General features: G+C 54.5%; 7 protein-coding genes across 7 annotated transcripts; 4 read left to right on the plus strand and 3 right to left on the minus strand.

Annotated features, from left to right (window-relative positions):
• Nucleotides 1–895: 895 nt before the first annotated feature.
• Nucleotides 896–1,313, plus strand: SPSK_00927 (uncharacterized protein; the record flags this gene model as incomplete). The annotated part of the gene is made up of 3 exons (XM_016727869.1): nt 896–940; nt 1,007–1,147; nt 1,182–1,313. The coding sequence occupies 3 exons, from the start codon at nt 896–898 to the stop codon at nt 1,311–1,313; spliced, it is 318 nt and encodes a 105-aa protein (XP_016584543.1).
• Nucleotides 1,314–2,411: 1,098 nt separating this feature from the next.
• SPSK_00817 (cation-dependent mannose-6-phosphate receptor) lies at nt 2,412–3,637 on the minus strand (the record flags this gene model as incomplete). Its single annotated transcript, XM_016727764.1, has 2 exons — nt 2,412–3,105; nt 3,234–3,637. 2 exons carry the CDS (start codon nt 3,635–3,637, stop codon nt 2,412–2,414), a joined length of 1,098 nt encoding a protein of 365 aa, XP_016584544.1.
• Nucleotides 3,638–4,457: 820 nt separating this feature from the next.
• Nucleotides 4,458–4,985, minus strand: SPSK_00916 (uncharacterized protein; the record flags this gene model as incomplete). The annotated part of the gene is made up of 1 exon (XM_016727858.1): nt 4,458–4,985. The coding sequence occupies one exon, from the start codon at nt 4,983–4,985 to the stop codon at nt 4,458–4,460; it is 528 nt and encodes a 175-aa protein (XP_016584545.1).
• A 2,087-nt stretch (nt 4,986–7,072) lies between these two features.
• Nucleotides 7,073–7,444, plus strand: SPSK_00936 (uncharacterized protein; the record flags this gene model as incomplete). Its single annotated transcript, XM_016727878.1, has 2 exons — nt 7,073–7,100; nt 7,173–7,444. 2 exons carry the CDS (start codon nt 7,073–7,075, stop codon nt 7,442–7,444), a joined length of 300 nt encoding a protein of 99 aa, XP_016584546.1.
• Nucleotides 7,445–7,961: 517 nt separating this feature from the next.
• Nucleotides 7,962–10,294, minus strand: SPSK_00712 (uncharacterized protein; the record flags this gene model as incomplete). The annotated part of the gene is made up of 2 exons (XM_016727661.1): nt 7,962–10,164; nt 10,224–10,294. The coding sequence occupies 2 exons, from the start codon at nt 10,292–10,294 to the stop codon at nt 7,962–7,964; spliced, it is 2,274 nt and encodes a 757-aa protein (XP_016584547.1).
• Nucleotides 10,295–13,366: 3,072 nt separating this feature from the next.
• Nucleotides 13,367–13,819, plus strand: SPSK_00923 (uncharacterized protein; the record flags this gene model as incomplete). Its single annotated transcript, XM_016727865.1, has 1 exon — nt 13,367–13,819. The coding sequence occupies one exon, from the start codon at nt 13,367–13,369 to the stop codon at nt 13,817–13,819; it is 453 nt and encodes a 150-aa protein (XP_016584548.1).
• A 1,540-nt stretch (nt 13,820–15,359) lies between these two features.
• On the plus strand, nt 15,360–17,906 carry SPSK_00700 (F-box and WD-40 domain protein 1/11; the record flags this gene model as incomplete). Its single annotated transcript, XM_016727649.1, has 2 exons — nt 15,360–16,741; nt 16,811–17,906. 2 exons carry the CDS (start codon nt 15,360–15,362, stop codon nt 17,904–17,906), a joined length of 2,478 nt encoding a protein of 825 aa, XP_016584549.1.
• Nucleotides 17,907–18,183: the final 277 nt, after the last annotated feature.

An 18,183-nucleotide genomic window follows, 5' to 3' on the forward strand; every position in this document is an offset into this window, starting at 1 on the left:
CCTTTTCCTTTAGCGCTCTCGACCGGAATCAATAGAGGGCCAGATGATAGACAGGGTGGCGAGTCACCACCTCCAAAGTGGACCCTGAGGACGTTGTTTTTAGTGCTCCGGTTAGCTCGGACGGCCTGGGGCGGAGCGCAAAAGTGGGGTCTAGAGCTCTAGTTGTGTCCCGATGCGGCAAGAGCCCGTTTTCAGGCGGATGCTGTAAGAAAGGAAGGAGTGAACAAGACAGAATACACACATTGTGATAGAATAACCACTGAAGCAAAGAGCCTGAAAGCAGCCAGTGTTGCATGCTCTGGCCCTCGTGTTGTGTTGCCACACGATCTGCATTATCGGTTCTCTGCTGGTTCGGACGAGGGAGACAACCGGCGAGATGGGAAGAGACGAGGCACACGAAAGGTAAGAGAAGAGTGACTGGCGATCGTGGGCTGCGAACCATAGGAATAATTAGAGGCCCTCCAGTTCTTCGAGCATCATTTGACAAACAATCGTGCAAAGCTTCTGCTGGGCAGCGATAAAAATGTATGCGAGTACTCCGAACCCGAAGATCACCTAATGAAATTTGACCTTCTCGTGGCTTGATTCACACAGTGGGCCATTCCTCCTCCTCATTTTAGCTGAAATCTGCACAAGGATGGTAACCAATCTGTTCACTTACACTTGTTTTGTCGCTCTCCCGTCGCATCCTCTCCACCCGTCCGGTTACCCCTTTTGCCAATCTTCCGCTCACCACGGACCACTCTCACAGGAGATTTTTGCTGTTCTCACTTTGTCTCACCGGTTGAAAAAGGTGCCATTCATAGATTTGAACGTAGCATTATGTTGAAAGACGGAGTGTGGTGTCCAACAAAGCCAGGGTCAAATAGTTCGACGCTCGTCGTACCTGCGCAGAATGAATCCTTTTCTCTCCAACAGCTTGTCTCCTTTCATTAATATTGTACGTTTTTGTCTCCAGGCAGGAGACGATCCCTTTCACTCGACTCATTCTTACTGCTCTTTCCAGGGGAAGAAGGCCCTGATACTAAACCCCCCTGTGCTTTGCTCCCTTGCATCTGACGTCCTGGGGCCTCTGGACCATGAGTCGGGGGCTCCACACCGAATATTTGTGCAGGATCTCTCCAAGCTAACGGGAGTTGTTGGCACTGTAAGTCTGGTTTCAACCCTGGAAACTCTGGCAGTTCAGGCGATTGGCCGTTTTTACACAGCAGGGGTTCGCACACCTTACCGTTACGAAGGCATACTGGGCAGAGCACGAGCTAAACTGGGTCATGAAGCCGAAAAAGATAACCCAGGTGCAACGTAAGGATTAGCAGGCCGGCGGCATTTCCCTGTTTCGGTGTCGACGGTGTGTATGTGTAAGCTAGGCATACTAGGCGACTACCGTAGACTATGCCAATAACCAGTTCAAAGTAACTCATGGGGTTTGCACCGCTTGCTAAAATGGCCCAGGTTCGGAAAGCAGGTTTCTTCCGGTCCAAGCCCGAGCAAAGTCGAATAAGTCCAGAGAATGAGAAAGGGCATGGACAACCAATTCGGCAAACATGAACGGGAGGACGATGTGAATCGTCGTCGACAGGTGCGGTCAGATGGCGGGTTTGTGCTGCCGAGCTTGTGTTGCAGGGACGGCGCGTCAGGTGTGTAAGATGGGATGAAATGACAATAATTATACTGCTCCAAAGCAGCTCAGCCTCTCTAGGGATATGATATATCCAAAAATTCTTATCTTTGTTGATGCTCTAGCGCAGGAGCACACAATGCCGCAACCTTGAACGCCGGGTAGAAACATAAATAACAAACGAAACAAAATACAACAAGCCGAAGGGCTAACCCAAGGTGTGAAGGGAACAAAAAAAAAAAAAAAAGGGGGGGGGGGGGCTCTGTCAACTCGGTGAGGGAGCAGAAAACCGTCGACTTTCAACTCATGCCCATTAACCAACAAAAAGAAGCACAGCCAGTTGAGAAAGCAAGGCGAAGAAGGAAGAAAAGAAGAAAAGAAATGGACTAAAATAGACAAAAGACGCCCCGAAACCAAATATCGGTGAAAAAGTAATAAACATAACCCAAACAATACTCAATACAATCCTATCGGGAAAGGATATATTCATTTTTTTTCGCCTCTGTCCGCTCGTCGTGGTGTCGACGTCTGCTGCGTTGGTCGCGTTGGTCGCGTTCGCGCGTTGGTGCGTTCGCCCGACGTTGCGGCGTTTGTCTAATCCTCCCATTCCTCATCGAGCTGGTCGATCAGACGGTTTTCGTCTTCGCGGTTGCGGCCGTTTGGCGAGGTAGACAGGGTTCGGTAGCCGTCCCGCTGGGGCAGGTACCGCGTGCACGTTGACGTCAAGATGATGACAAAGTCCTGTATCCAGGGGAACACCAGAAGAGCGAAAAAAAAGCACAGAGAAACAAAGTTAGTCGTAGCGTCCGTGTTGTTGGGGTTGGGCCAGCTTGGCGGCGGCAGAACCCCAGAACAGGTCGTCACCACCGGAGCCAGGCAGCATGCGGTCTTGCTCGTCGTCGTCGTCACTGCTGCCCGTCCCGAAAGCGCCTCTACCGCCGCCACTGCCAAAACGGCGTCCGCAGAGGATACGCACCCTGACAAAACTCCAGATGCCCAGCCAGATGGTGTGGTTCGGCAGCTGCCGCCAGCCACGCGCGTGGGCGACGGTGCGGTTGTAGGCGACACCGCCGATAAAGTAGACGAGCAGGGCGACGCCCAGGATGATGGCGAAGACGCCACCGGGGCCGACACTGCCCGGCTTGTGGGGCTCGACGCCGGCGCAGGCGTGGGGGGAGCGGATCTTGAAGAAGTAGGCGCACTGGTCGGGCGTGCCAACAAACGAGACATGGGCAGTCGTATCGACGGGGTCGCGATCACAGAGGAAGGCGAACGTGGCGGACTTCCGGCGGGTCGTCGACAGCGTAGAGGACGGCGATGACTGTGTCGAGAACATGGGCTCACTGTCAATCTCGCGCTTCACTTTGTCGTTGTACTTGTTCGAACGGCTGCTGCCGGACTTGTTGCTGAGGTCTGGACACGGTGAGCCGCCGGTGTACTGCAGGACAAGCTCGCGGCCGCGGGACACGAGCACGGACGATTCTTGGCTGGCTTTGTTAGCTTGTGACGATGCGGAGGAGGAAGGCAGGGAAATAGGAGGGTAACGGGGAGGAAATGGAAAACAAAGGAAAACAGAAGGAAAAGGAAGAGGTCCAGTCTGTGCCTCCGGTCATACCCCAACGAGAACGTGTCGCCATCCAGTTTGTAGTAGGCGCTCACGTTGGCCCACAGGTCGCGGTCGACGCCCTTGACGTCCTTGACAGGCTTCACGACGGCGGCACATATGTTGAGCGTAAAGTTGGCACCGTAGTCGTGGCCGCGGGCGACATAATCCGTCGTCAGCACGCCGGCCTTGGGCTTCTTTCCGCTCTCGGCGGGCGGCAGCGCAATGTCATGGCGCAGGTCGTAGAAAGCACCACTGGTCGAGGAAGCAGTGCAGGGAATGGTGCTTGTTGTCTTGGCAGGCGAGGTCGTGTCAGTGGGCGCAGCGATAGGTGTGGCGGCGGCGTTGGCGGCGGACGGCAGCGAGACCACTGCGGCCAGGGCCGAGAATATTAATGGTGACCGAGGGAGCTGCATTGTGCGAGAAGGCGGAGGATGATGACGAGAGTCGACGAGGGTATGGAGAGAGAGAGAGAGAGAGAGAGAGAGAGAGAGAGAGAGAGAGAGAGAGAAATTGAACAACAGCGCTCGCACGCTGGACGTCGGTCGTTGTCGCTCTTGGGTGCGAAGGGGTTATCGGATGCAAAGGGCTCTGGAGCGTAGAATACACGCCCGTGCAAGCAACCACCTGTCGGCCGGGATAAATTAGACTCGGCGGCGGGTCGTGTCAGCAAGGCGTAGGGCTGACGCAGGTTGGGTAACAATGCAGTGTGAAGAGTCGGGAGACGGATGCTTCCTTTCCAGAGGAACAGCAAACTGAGGATATCGTGAAGAGCGGCAGTGGTCGGCGATAGTCGACGAGTAGGGTGATGAGATAAAGACGAGATGGCAGCTGATGAAAGTGGGAGTGTTGACGAATCTTCGAAATAGGAGAAGCGAGGCCGCGCAACGTCGCCAAAGACACCTCATTGGCTCACTGGCGGCACGCAGCCTCCTTTTGGCCAATCAGCGTAAGAAGACATAATTATGTGATTACGTAAAATTCTCTTTCGCTGTGATTCGTTCGCACTTTCTACATTTAGCGTGTTTGGCGAAGAGATCGTCCCTCTACTTGGCTGCGAGCGGCAGGAAGCCACCCGGCAGTGACTAACCGACACTGCTCACACAGCTCGAGACATGTGAAGTTGTGAAACAGGACAACAGACACGCAGGGCAATTCATGAGTTTTGTGCAAAGAGTTGCTTGTCTTCTCCATCTTCCTATATCTCATCTGTCCATCTCCAAAGACTGCTCTTCATCATATCCGCTTGCCTTTGGTCACCAGCTGCGGCCCATTCAGGCCAACACCCAGCAGAAACGCGAGCCGCATCGACGCGCCGACGTACACAAACGGCACGTTGCCCCAACCCATGGCGTTCCACTGGTCTGCGCGCCAGTAAATGTCACCTCCGAGCGGCCGCAGCGAGTACAGGTGGCCCAGGTCGGCCACCAGCAGGCCAAACAGCAACGTGCGCCACACGCGGCGGTCGGCGGTGGTGCGCAGGACGAGGGCCTCGTTGAGCGTGAAAAGCAGGTACAGGTTGGCCAGCTGCGAGAGCACGACAGACGTCACAATGGGGACGTTGCCGGCGGCGTCAGTCGTGGTTGACGCCGCATGCGTCATGGCCAGGTAATCGTGTTGGCGAAAGTGCGCATAAAAAGCGCCGGCGAGGGCCGCAATGGGCTCGATCGTGAGAAAAAAGAGCCGGTAGAGGGCCGGCAGCGGGACGGAGGCCGTGACCGGCGTCGGCCTTTTCTTGGCTTCGGGCTTCTTTGCGTCGGACATGGCGGTGCAGCTGTGGGCAGGAGGCGTCGCTAGAGAGGTGGTAGGGTCGAGGCTGGCGAGAGTGTCGGAATTTGCGATTGAGGTGAAAGGTGAGATGTGCAAGAAAACTGGAGGCGGAACTAAAATGCGGTGACGCACTGAGCTAAGTCAGGCCCGCTGCGAACCACCCTAAAATCCCAACATGCACTACAAATCGTATCCACGGATGAGACACGCATGCAACATATCCTCGTCAGAGCGTCATACGTAAGCAGTTTGTAAATGTAAAATCTGTGTACCACGTACAACATAGTCCGAACAGAGATGAATGGTCGCCCAGATCGTATTTGAAAACATTGGCACTCGCCAAACCGCTTTTTAGACTGTCCCTGCTCTCATGCACTTCGCCATGACTCGTCTGTGTTCCATATCAAATATCTACCCTGCTGAAACTGGTCTGATGAGCAGCCAAATAATAGGATGGTTACAGGAAGTCAAGAAAATGAAAGTCAGTAGAAAAATACGACGCCAAGACTGAGGTTTTAAATCACCATCGATCGTTGTTTCGTTGCGGTCACTCTCTGATCATCATGAACGAGAGCATGTTTGTTTTAGAGTGAGATATAAACTAGAGGAGTGGCTAAGAAAGGCGAACAATAATAATTAAATATATGAAATGAAATTATAAGGGAAGTTGATCTTCTCAGAATAACGGGATGAAAAAAGGACCCCAAAAAATTCTATAACTAATAAGAAGACAAAGTGTACATCGTAGACAGAAGCAATCTCAAAGTGTATACAGAGAGCATTCGGATGCTTTGGGCCCGCGATGGGCGGCGACGACAACAACGATCAAAGCGCCGAGCACCGTTTCAACATGACCGTGTACAGCCACTCAAGCCCCCAGCCTGAGAAGCATGGGCTTTTGAGGGTGTCCTCATCTTTTTGCCAATCATTTTCTTTCCTGTTTCCGGGAATCCCCTGACGACGTGCAGACCTTCACTTTTGAGGACAAACAAACCTAACGTCTGATTTCACTCCGATCGATCCGTGCTGCAAGTCCGATGTGTACGATGACGACCACATGCCCCGTATTCAATCTTTGTAGCGGATCCAATTGAACTGATTTGATATTTTAAATGTGCTTGTAAAGTCTAGGATACGAAAACGGACTGTGTACGTAGCAGTGTAGAAAATCTGTGGCCAAGGCACAATCATGTTCATTGTAACAAGATACCATTTTCATTTTCATTTATGTATATTATTCGTATTCTAGGGCGTGTCGATTTCTCACGCTGTCTTTTGCTTGCATCTTTGCCGAGTTGCGCCACCTGTTTGCCTTGTGCGCAACCTGGACACGGCAAAATGCGGTTTTGCGCCGATCAAACCGTGTCAGAACAGGCTCTTCCCTAGGGAAAACAAGAAAACCGCAACCGCTCTCGTAACCGCCTGCCCTCTGAGCATGACTCGTCAAGCTCGTCAATTTCAGACATCGTCTCAAACTCGTCGTAACTTTCCTTGGCCGGATTGACAGGGCGTAAATGCAAGTTGACGCGACAAACTCACCCCCTGCTCACTCTGTGCACCTGTCTGGTACATGACTCTGACATGCGACGACCTCTTGGCCATGCCCAGGCTTTGCTGCCTGCGTGTTTCTGGATGACGATTCAACCGCGTAGACCAGCATAACTCGCTTCGTCATATACCTCGTCCAGGCTTTTTTTGTGCCTCGTGTCCACTCCGCCTGTGTAGTCGTGATCCTCGTCAGGGGATAGAAAGATGGCAAGACGACACATGGCGGTCGTTAGAGGATGAATGGTGATGTGTAAGGAGATCCGAAAAAAAGAAGCGCAGGTTACCGCCCGTGCGATTGTTTACTCCTTGCGGCCTGTCCATGACAGACCGCGAGAGGTACAAATAGAACAGACTCGTCCATCAAGCGTCATTCCCATCCTGTTTTGATCCTCATCCAGCAACTCAACGTCCAAAATTCTTTTCTCTTCTTCTCTTGCATTCATTCACTTTTACACGACCCGGTGTCGTCAGTTTTATTACACTATTTAATCTCGTCTACTACAGTACTGTGTACTTTTCTTCAAACCGCCAACATGGTTCGCATCGCTGTCGTCCTTTCCTGTACGCATCCATATCTACCTAGCCCCTCCTGCAATACTTCTTTTATTTTCTCTGCTAACCCTCGTCTTCCAGTCGCCGTCTCGGCCCTCGCCCTCGTCACCCCCAACAATGCGGGCGCCAAGAACGTCGGTGCCGGCAACGGTGCCCAGTTCATCACCGGCGGCTGCGTCAACAACGCCGACTGCGGCTCTGCCTGCTGCGCCAACAACGGCCAGGGTGCCGGCGTGTGCTCGGCCGAGGCCGCCGCGCTGCAGAATGGCAAGCAGGGCTGCGGGTTTGCCGACCCCAACGCAACCGCGACGATTGCTGCCGCCAAGGCGCAGGTGGCTAAGCAGGGCTTCTAAGGTGTTTCAGAGACGCAACAACTTGGAAAGGTTAAGGTTTCGTAAGGCGGCGTTTGGGTTTAGTTTTGGCACTTTGGACCGTCGGGAGTACGGCCAACGATAGCATTGCTCTCATGACGAGATTAGAGAAAAAAAGAACGAAAATCAATAAAACGATAACCAAGAAGGTGTCGACCCATTTGTCGGATGCTCGTAAACATAAGACCATAAAAGAGAGCTGGCTCTTGCATAGCTAAGGAAGCAAACCGCAAAACAGCAGCCGGGAAAGATAAAGCCATTATGAATGAAAAAAACAACAGAAAACGGATGTTGCGCCAAGATACAAAAAAACGATAAGAAAGCCCAATCCTGGCCGCCGTCCATCATGAGCATCGTGCGCCAAAGACGTTTGCCCTTTTCATTTTTCTCGTGTTTTCCTAAATGGTAGCTTGCGTAAAGCATACCAACTCGCCGGGTATCATCAAACAAATAACAAAAAGACGTTTACCGCGCTCGTAAAGCGAGCGGCCATTCTTCGTCAAGACCGTCGTCGTTGCGACCGCACCACGTACTCATCTCTGTGACGGTACCGGTCGTGCCGGATGCGGGTGGCCGCCAGGTGGTCCCAAGGAAACAGGACGGGCCGTAATGTCTCCCAGCGTGTACCGTAGCCCAGCGCGCGTGGGTCGCCCTCCTTGAAGGGGTACGGGTTACCAACGGACTCAGCCCAGACGGCTTTGCTAGGATCGGCCTTCTTTTTCTGGACGGTCTTGGGGCCGCCCGCCTCCCCACTCTCCTCGCCGTCGCCCCGTCTCACGATGACCATAAAGTCCTCGCCCCGGATCCGGCTGTCGTGCACATCCTCCAGCGTCTCCATGGGCCACAGGGCCTGGCCGCCGCGCACACCATACACGGAAATGGTGCTGCGCGGCGTGTCGCCCTCGTAGAAGCCTTCGTCAATCACTGCGTCGATACTGACGCTCCAACCAGCGGCAACGGACGAGTTGACTGCGTCTCTGGTCGTGTCGTTGTTGTTGTTGTTGGCCGGGATGAGGCCGTCGCGCTCGGTCAGCAGGTGCCGCCAGCGCGGAAGGCGGTACTCTTTGCGGGCCGAGTAGGACGCAAACAGGCTGCCGAGACGGCGGTGGCGACGGTGCTGCGGCATAAACAGCGTCCCCTCGCCTTCTTGAAGCTCCTCGTCCTCCTCCAAGAACAGGAGCCGTGCGGCCTCTGCTTCCTCGAGGTCGGCCCGCTCCGCCTGTGCCAACCGCTCAGCACGCTCGGCGGCCGCAAACACGTCGTCGTACGTATCCATGTCGGCATCCCAGAAACCCATGTTGACCATCATCGCCTCGACCGAGCTGGGGCGGTGCTTGTCTGCGGCGAGCATGTTCGTGTCGTGGTGCACGTAGCACAGCTCCTTCCAGCCACTTCCTGCATGCAGCAGCTCGGTGAGCATCTCGTGTGGAGCGGCCAGGCTAACGGGCGGCGGAGGGTGACTGGTGACACTCATGTTGTACATGTTGACGCTCGGGAGGTTGTGGCAGCGCGTAGACTTGTGAACGCGGCACGGCAGTGCGGGCAGGACGGTGAGGCGGTCGAGGCAGAGGCCCGGAAGCAAGCGCATAAGACCACCGAGAAGTAGAAATCGCTGTCGAAACTGTTGCTGCGGCTGCTGCTGCTGCTGCTGCTGTTGTGTGGAGGAGCTGGCAGACGACAAAGGCGTCGAGTTGTCTTCCGGGACGGTTGGTAGGGGCAGCAGAGATGGCAGTCTCTGGTGGACAAACAGGCCGCCCTCGCGCACACGCACCTCGCGCACCAGGCTGCGCTGGGCTGGCGTTGCAAAGACGCCACCCAAAACGTCCAGCATCGTCGCGGCGTCTTCAAAGTTGAACAGGACCTGGCCGATCCAAGCGTTGTCGCTGATGAGCTCGCGCGTGATCTGGCGACAGACGAGAAAGAGCGCCATCGAGTGGCGCGCGGGCTTGACGTGGGTAGTGACTCGACCAGGCGTCATCCGGCACTGGCTGTGCTGGACTTCGTCGGCCTCGTCAGGCTCCGGCGACAATGTCCTGGACGACGACGCAGATCCCGAGCACGGGGAGTCCGTAGGCGGTGCACATGTGACGCGTCGGCCCATGGTGAGGCGTGTCGAGTAAAAGACATAGGCGTAAATCTCGTCGCGAATTTCCTGGGGCAGAGTCAAGAGGCGACTTGTCTGGCACTGGCCAAAGGCGCGTGTTGGCTTGGGATGTGTTGTGACCATGGATTGGTGCTGTGGGTGGCGGCTGTTGGGATAGGACTGGCCGACGTCAACCATGGTCGGACTACCGCGCGCGGTCCCATTCTCGTATCTGTTCTCATATTTGCTCTCATATTTGTCCTCATATTCATGATCATACTTATAACCACGACTGTTTCCACGATTGAAGCGGTTGGACAGAGATGAGCTGCTGCGCAAATCCATGTCCGAGGTGCTGTGCAGCAGCTCAATGTGACGGATACTGCGGATGGCCCGGAGGACTGGTTGCGAGATCTTCTTGGAGATGCTCACAGGGTACGAGGAGTTGACAGAGTAGGCGGCTTCCTGCGACGATTCTGCGTAGCACGTACTCCGGGATACGGACCGGGCAGTTTCCGCAACACTTTGACGGCCATCCAAGAGGCCGTCTGTGTCAAGGATTTCGCGTCTCTTTCCAGGCCGTTTCCACCGCGGGAAGACCGGCCGCACAGACAGTTTTCTTACAGCGTTAGAGAGGCTACTCGAAAATCGATCGCGAAGAATGAGAAACAAACTCACCTCTTGCCATCATCGCGGTGGCTGAACAGTGACCAATAGGCCACATTGGGGCTGGAGTCGCAACACGCCATGGCAAGATCTGTGAAAAAAATGGCGGAAGTCTTGCGTGCTGCCGGTGCCTTCGTGGTGAAATTGACAACAGATGAGATGTAGATGGTACAACCAAGGCAACAACTCCCCGCGGCGATGCTGGTCTCGACGACACCCTTGAGCTTTAATATATGCTCAATGGGCGTAAAAAGGGCCCCTTCAGCAGTCGTAAGCGCCGTCTCCCTTTACTGAGGCTGTATCATATGTTGTTGTAGCTATTTGTCGTCCCCCGTTTGGATGCCGTTTGCCATCTGTCGTTTGGTGAGTCCTCCACGTCGGCCCCGTTTGCATTTGCGTGTCTGTTCTTCTTCGCTGTGGTGGCGGTTTGCTTTCTTCGTCCGCTTGCCTGGGTCTGAATGTGAACTTGCCGCCCTTTTGGTTGATTTGTTTTGCCCGGGATGCTTGCTGATTGAGAGTCGCGCGTTGGCCCAAGCAAGGAGCTAGGTGAGATGGAACGTACCTACACAATGACGAGAACGAAACAAAAGAAATATGAAAAGAAAGCAGAGTGAAAAAGCAGGGCAACAGAAAATAGCTGATGGAGACCGAATTAAACCTCCGACGCGTGTCTTACACCCTCTTAGCATTGGCGGAAAAAACAAACCAAAAAAGGAAAGAAAGAAGGGGGAAATGATGCGCTTGAGAAAGTCTCCCTGCGTCTGTCGGTTTTCTTTTATTTTCTATTTTCTGTTCACGCCATCTCTTCTTGGATGAGCGGCTGCGTACGGAGTACGGAGTACACGTTTTTGTCGTTTTATATGCTCTGTGCATGCAGGGTGCTGGCTGCAAACAACTTTCGAATGTGACAGATGCGTCCTAGCTTCCAAGCTATCCTGGGACTTACATGAGATTTACATGCGGCTTTACCCAATGCCCTCCCTTGGCCCCTGTCGTCGATACCCTCATGTGGCCCCGCCTCTCCCTTTTGTGAGAGCGGCTCCCGACTTTTTGGCTTTCGCTGGTCGGTATATTTTGTTCGTGCCCGCTTCGCACATCCTTTTATGTTCGCGCATTGCTGCCCGCTTCATTGGACACCCATGTCATGAATTCCATTGTGCGTTTTCTCGTGCGATCCTCCCTCACATGTCGACCCTGCGAGGGGACCAGGAGGGGGGATGTTCACACCTTGCATGACGGGCCAAGCTCGTGGTCGGGTGGTGGACCAAGCAGCAAACATCACGCAAAAAAGGCAGACGGACCCTGCGCGGTGGCTCGAAAAAGACAAGTGGGCTGTGGGGCGAACAGACAGCAGCGAGAACGGCGAGCAGAGTGCACTCCATACAAGGTATGAGCACAGGGCAGCAAGTTTTGTGGGCAATCGTGCATGTGTGAGCACAAAAAAACGGCGGATGGAGCAAGGCTGCAAGGGAGAGGAGCCTGCCTGGGAAACCTCACGAAATGCAAGAGATCAGCGAATGGGCAAAACCGGAGGCTATTGCGTTACGCACTTGCACGAAAGGCGGAAAGGACTAGACGCAAAATGAGGAAAGAAAGAATTGTTTGGAAATTACAAACGAAATAGGCTGACAATTGTTGGTGACATGCCCGGAAGGCAGGAAATCGTGGGCGAGAAAAACAAAAAAAATGACAATATGAAAATAGATAGTATTGGAAGGGAGCGAGAACACAAGCAAAAAGCTAGAACAAACTCAGCAAGGAGGCGGGAAACATGGATCATCAGACAGGGGTGCGTTTGGCGGAGAGGTTGAGTTTTGTTGAATTCGGGAATTTTGGTGGCGGCGAAAGGGCGACAGCTGGTCGCAAAAAACAAACAGAATGGTGACGTGCACAGGTGAGAACAGGGGGAAAGACAAGGAGACAGCCAAAAGGGGGGGAAGAAGGAACATGCAGAGAAAACCAAGGTGAACAAAAAGGCGATGACAAGTGTTGTTCATGTGTGTACCAGCCTTTTCTGCTGCCTGTGTTGGTGTCCCTTCTGTTTGCTTGGGCCTCCTTTGGCTCTGACCCCAACATGCAGTATGCAAGGTGCATCACATCAAGGCCTCCCTTTTCTGGCTGGTGTGCATTCTGAGTGCATTTTCTCGTCCTCAACAATGTGCCCTTCTCCGATACTGGAGCGATACCCCGTCTTCCCTCTCGGTTTCTCTTTATTTTCCCTCGCCAAAGCAGTTTGGCGCAAGGAGGCGGGAGTGGGCGAGAAAGGGTTTTGCGGTCAGATCGCGCTCGTGTCGCCGTCTCCGTCTTGGGCTTGCATTGAGCGTGTAAGTGACATCGGAGCCGAAACGCCGCGTCATAACTCGTCAAATAAGGCACAGCAAAAAGAGTGTTGGCCACGCATATCGATCGCCAAACAAGCTCGGTTCATTCGTTTGCTGCACTCTCCATCTTTGAAATATGTCCTTGTAGCTTTCGTCTCAACTGTGTCGAGTTTTAGTTCTCAATCACAAGGTTGCCCTTATTTCCTGAGATGATAGTCAGGACATGCAGACCCTGCTTTTAACTAAGGTTAAGGGAGATGGCTTTTGAAGGTCCAAATCAAAGCAAGACATCCGCCACGACCAGCGTGAGACATGCAAGTTGAGACAAGCGCAAGGCAAAAAATAGAAGCAAGACATGGGCCCAGTCCTTAGGGCCCTCTAGTGTTACTGCCCACGCTGACGTGGAGCATCTAAGTGAGCTTGGAGGGGCGTGCAATCGGCGTGCGAAGAAGTCGAAATGGAGTAAGGTCACAACCCGGCCCGAGACAAGACATCGATAGAGACAATCAATAGAGACAGCAGAGTGCAGTGGTAAGTACAGAAGCGGTTGCTCCAGACGCACCTCCCAAAGCCGTTGATGTCGTTCATGTCCGTTCACAGATTGTCCGACTTGAAGGACTCGTCGAGACAAACAATGATGCGGTGGGGAAACGATGCTCCATGTGGCTGTACACATGTATTGACATGTGTTGTGAGCTGCGATGCAATCCACCACATGTCATCATCTGTCGGCCGGCGCTCGACCGTGGTGTCAATTTGTGTGGTTGGCGCGGTTAACCATAAAAGAGGGAACGATTTTGTCGTCGCCGACATCGACGCTGTCCTTACCAAGGCATGGCTGCTCATGGTCTCTCCTTGCACAAGACTGCACGCCCGGTTGCTGGCTGGAAAAGGTTGGGACATCGATCACCGCGGCGTCGCATGGCGAGCACAAGCCGCTCAAGTCACCTGGTTGCCGGCCTTGCGTATGAAACAGCCCCCGCTGCAGAGTTCCGTGCATTCTCTCAAAAAGCCACAAGATGCATGTTGTATGCGAGGGGCAACTCGTCGTCCTGCTTCGCGACCCCAATGATACACGCAGATGTTGGTTCGTCGAGCTCTGGCCTCCTTCACCAACACCCCGTTGTCGGCGGCCTGGCCACGTTGAAGATGTTCTTTGTGGCCGTCTGTGGCGATTCGTGCCAATGCGTTGACAGTCTGGGTCTGTTCGCACATGCAGGCAAGTCCATGCGATGCAACAGCGAGAAGGATGGAATGTTCAGTGCGTTCTGCAAGACGGGAAAATGAGGGGAAGTTGAAGAAAGAGCCAGGAGTATCAAGCAAAACAGAAGAAGACAAAAAGACGAGGCAGATGCATCGCCAATGGCCTCGTTGCAGGTTTGGATGAGCTGAAGACAGACACGGCTGTCAACCTCCACTACAATGATTCAGACCAACGAACGACGCATTGTTGGCTTCACGGCTGGTGCATATGGGTGCGTTCTGATTCTTTCGTTGCCATGTTTTCATATGTTCTCAATTTTAGTTTGACGGTCCTCGCTCTGCCCTCGCCCTTTTCAGATATCCACGTTCGCCCCCTTTTCTGTGTTGTCAGATTTGCCAGTCATGGGCAGTCGTTCCTGCCATCTCGCCAGTCCTGCTTGACTTTGGCCGTGGCAGGTGCTGATTGGCTCATGACGGGAAGGTGCAGCACACATGCATCGGTTGAGAGACTGCCTCGCATGTACCTTCAAAGTCCACCGCATTCTCGTCCTTTCTTACTCAGATCTGCTATTCGCTCGTGTTGACATGCCCGCCTCTTCGCTCCTTCTGCTTCTGTAGACGGCGTGGCCGAGTCCGCTGACCGGCTGCTGGCCTCGGCCTGGCGCAGTTTCCTTTTTTCTTCCACGGCCAACTTCATATAGTGGCTGGTTCTCGGTTGATCGACACGCTCGCACGATTCTTGCCTGTGCCCGACTGAACCGGAACTGGGGGTTCCCATTCGCCTAGACAGAAAAATTTCGCCTCTCGCTCAAAGAAAAGAAAAACTGTGAGAAGTTCTAGTTTTTCTAGCGCCCCCAATTGCCAATCCAGCAATAGAAGGCGCGGCCGTTGCATTTCATGGCGGCGTGGCGGCGCTGGTTGGTCGCGACTCCTATTTTAGTGCGAAAAAGTCTGCTTGCAAGGGCGAATAGACAAAGACAGCAGGAGCACAAGGAGAATAGGGGAGAGGGAACCCCGGTGGCTCTTTCCGAATTTAAGGTGCGGCAAATCAAGGGGGCCCTCTTTCCAAGACCAAAAACCCGTGTCCACTTCCGTGGAACCCACCTGGTTCGTGGAGCCCCTTCTGTTTCTCCAGACTTTTCGCTTCACCCGCGTTCTTGACGCTGTTTTTCTCCGTCTTTGCCTCCTTTTCTTTTCTTTTTAGTATCACGAACTTTTGCACGCCCGCGCAATTGATTCTTTTCTCTCGTTTCTGTCTTTTCCTTTCGACGTATTTTATAATTTTTGGCCGTCGTTGCGGCATTACTCTCCTCGTCCAAATTGGCCACTGCTCAGCGCAAGTCGCACTGGACCAAACCCGACCCCTGCTAATTTCGCCCAAACCCAAAACACCAAAACACCACGACAACCAAAAGGGAACGACCAAAACAAAAGCCCGTCCCGTGCCCAACACGCTCGTTGTCCTCCCATCCCGCGACCGTCGCGACTCGCTGTTCTTTCGTTCTTCGACATCGCGACAACGCCTTGCATGTTTTCCGCTTTCGCCTCTGTTTCGGCCCTTTAAATCCCGCCCTCCCCCCCGACCGAATCTTCGATCCATTTCACCATTCCAACGACACTCGGTATGGCTGGCCTTGGTTCTGGCAACAGGACGCGGAAGTTTGCCCGGCTGAGCATGGATGATTTCCACCACCCGGCTCATGGCGTTCGTGGCGTTGGCGTTGGCGAGGCCGGCGCGAGTTCCGAGCGCTTCAATCGGTCTCAGAGTCTGGCAATGCACATGGGCGGCTGCGCGGTCGAGGATGGCGATGACGACCACGACGACGATGCTGAGGCTGAGGCGGGCCATCATGCCTCCGGCTCCTCGTCGGCACCAGGAAAGAAGGCCATCAAGGGCATGATCCGCCGTGCTTCGGTCTCTCTGCACGACTTCATCCAGCGTCGCGCCTCCTTCGCTGGCGGCAAGACCGCTTCGACTGCCGACGACGCCGCCAATCCCGGCTCCCACTTCCTTCCCAACCGCATCCTTCGCTCCTCTCATGCCCACTCGCAGTCCCAGTCCCACGCGCAGGGCAAGCTGCCTGTTCGTTTGCAGCCTGCCAACACAGACGCTCGGCCGACGACGTCACACAACTTCTCCAGTTGGCGTCGTGTTCGCCAGGCTGCCAGCTTCCGGCACTCGCGTGTCTTTGACAGCGAGTCGTCCTCGGCTGCGGGCGTCTCAGAGTCTGGCTCGGCAAATGCCTATGGCGAGACCATGGCCCCCGAATCCATGGACTATGCCATTCGCGAGTCTTGCGACTTGGATGGCGACTACCACCGCCTCGCACCGACGTTGTCTTCGTCAGCGCCCCTGCCTGGCGGGCTGTCGTCGATGCATGGCCCGCCTGTTTTCCGGTCACGCCCGCCTATCATCCCGCCTAATACAGGGGGTGCCGCTCGCGCGGCTGCTGCTGCCGCCATTCAGACGGACATCCTCCAGGTGTTGCAGCCCAAGTGGCTTCAGCAGGACGAAGTCGGCAACGACCGTGAATCCGGCATTGGTATTGCCATTACATCCACAGAATCGGACAGCGCCGACGAGGCCAATGGACAGGAGTCGTACAGCGCCTTGAGTTGCGCTTCTGGGGTGGCACCTCAGCTTGATGTGGCCAAGGTTGACTTTGTTGGTAACCTGCCAATGGAGCTGGCCATCATGATTCTGTCGGAACTGGATGCGGCGGGCCTTTCTGCCGCATCGCGCGTGTCGCGTGCGTGGTTCGATGCTGTCCGGAATCAACACATCTGGCGCGAGTCTTTTCTTCGCGAGAAGACCACCACCTACGCTACCAGCGGACCTGTCCAGCCGGGTGTCGGCCTTGGTGTGCCGCCCATTCGCCCTTCGTGCGATTGGCGTCAGATCTATCGCGTGAAGCAGGAACTCGACCGTCGCTGGCAGGAGGGGAAGACACGCCCTGTCTACCTCAACGGCCATTCTGATAGCATCTACTGTTTGCAATTCGACGAGTACGTCCACAGCCCTATGTTTTCTCCAACGAAAATACAAGCGCCGTCATGCTAACCAATTACCTCTAGACAAAAAATTATTACGGGCTCTCGTGACAAGACTATCCGTATCTGGGACATGAACACCCTCGCATGCCGTCTTGTCATTGGCCCTCCCGAGGTCGTGCGCGACCCCAAGCTCCTCTACGACGACGACGGCCAGCCCGCTCACTATATCACAACGGCTTATCATACCCGTAGCTCGAACAGTATGCCCGCAGCGGTCAGCTTCCCTATGCACCACTCGGCCTCCATTCTCTGCCTGCAGTACGATGACCGTATCCTCGTGACTGGCAGCTCGGACTCGTCGTGCATCGTCTATTCGGTCAAGTCGGGCTATCGCCCGATTCGTCGCCTCCTCCACCACACGGCGGCTGTTCTCGACCTTTGCTTCGACGACCGCTACATCATCACCTGCAGCAAGGACGTCACCATTTGCGTCTGGGATCGGGAGACCGGTGCCATGCTCAAGCAGCTGCGAGGCCACTCCGGTCCCGTCAACGCAGTCCAGATGCGTGGCAACACAATCGTGTCGTGCTCGGGTGATTTCCGCGTCAAGCTGTGGAACATCGAGACTGGCAAGGCCATTCGCGAGTTCACGGGCCACACCAAGGGCCTGGCATGCAGCCAATTCTCCGAGGACGGGCGTTTTGTGGCGTCGGCGGGTAACGACCGCGTCATCCGCATCTGGGACGCGAACACCGGCGAGTGTGTGCGCGAGATGAAGGCGCACGAAAGCCTCGTCCGCAGCCTGCACATCGACTCGGTGTCGGGCCGTCTCGTCAGCGCCAGCTACGACCGCGACATCAAGGTTTTTGACATGGAAACTGGCCAGCAGCTTCTGGACTTCCCGCAGTGGCACCAGAGCTGGGTGCTGAGCGCCAAGAGCGACTACCGCCGCATCATCAGCACGGGTCAGGATCCCAAGATTCTGGTGATGGACTTTGGCGCTGGCATTGACGGCATTGACATGCTGGAGACGGCCGATGCGAACGCGGCCATATGCGCTTCCACTTGCGCGACGGGTGACACGACAGTCGCAACTAACGAACACATGAACTGGATGCCGACCGTGCTGGATGCCCCTCCTCCACAGGCAGCACACGAAGCTGCGACTGCCTTTTAACGAATTTCCTTTGTGACGACTGCGCTGTTTACTTCTTTTCCTCTGACTCTTTATAATTTCTCGTTTTGGATACATATAGGACATTACATGGCATACATTTTGAGGTGGTGTTAGAACTTGGTTTTTTTGGGGGGTTTTTTTTTTTGCGTTTACACATAGAAGTTGGGCGACCGTTTGGTCTACGTACCAGTCGTCCACACTTTTGCACCCTTGGATCGATCACATAGTGCTGGATTGCTCTGATGGAACTCTTGGGTTTACTGTCGGCTGCTTTCCT

This window comes from Sporothrix schenckii (assembly GCF_000961545.1).
Source record: "Sporothrix schenckii 1099-18 chromosome Unknown Cont48, whole genome shotgun sequence".
Lineage (NCBI taxonomy): Eukaryota > Fungi > Ascomycota > Sordariomycetes > Ophiostomatales > Ophiostomataceae > Sporothrix > Sporothrix schenckii.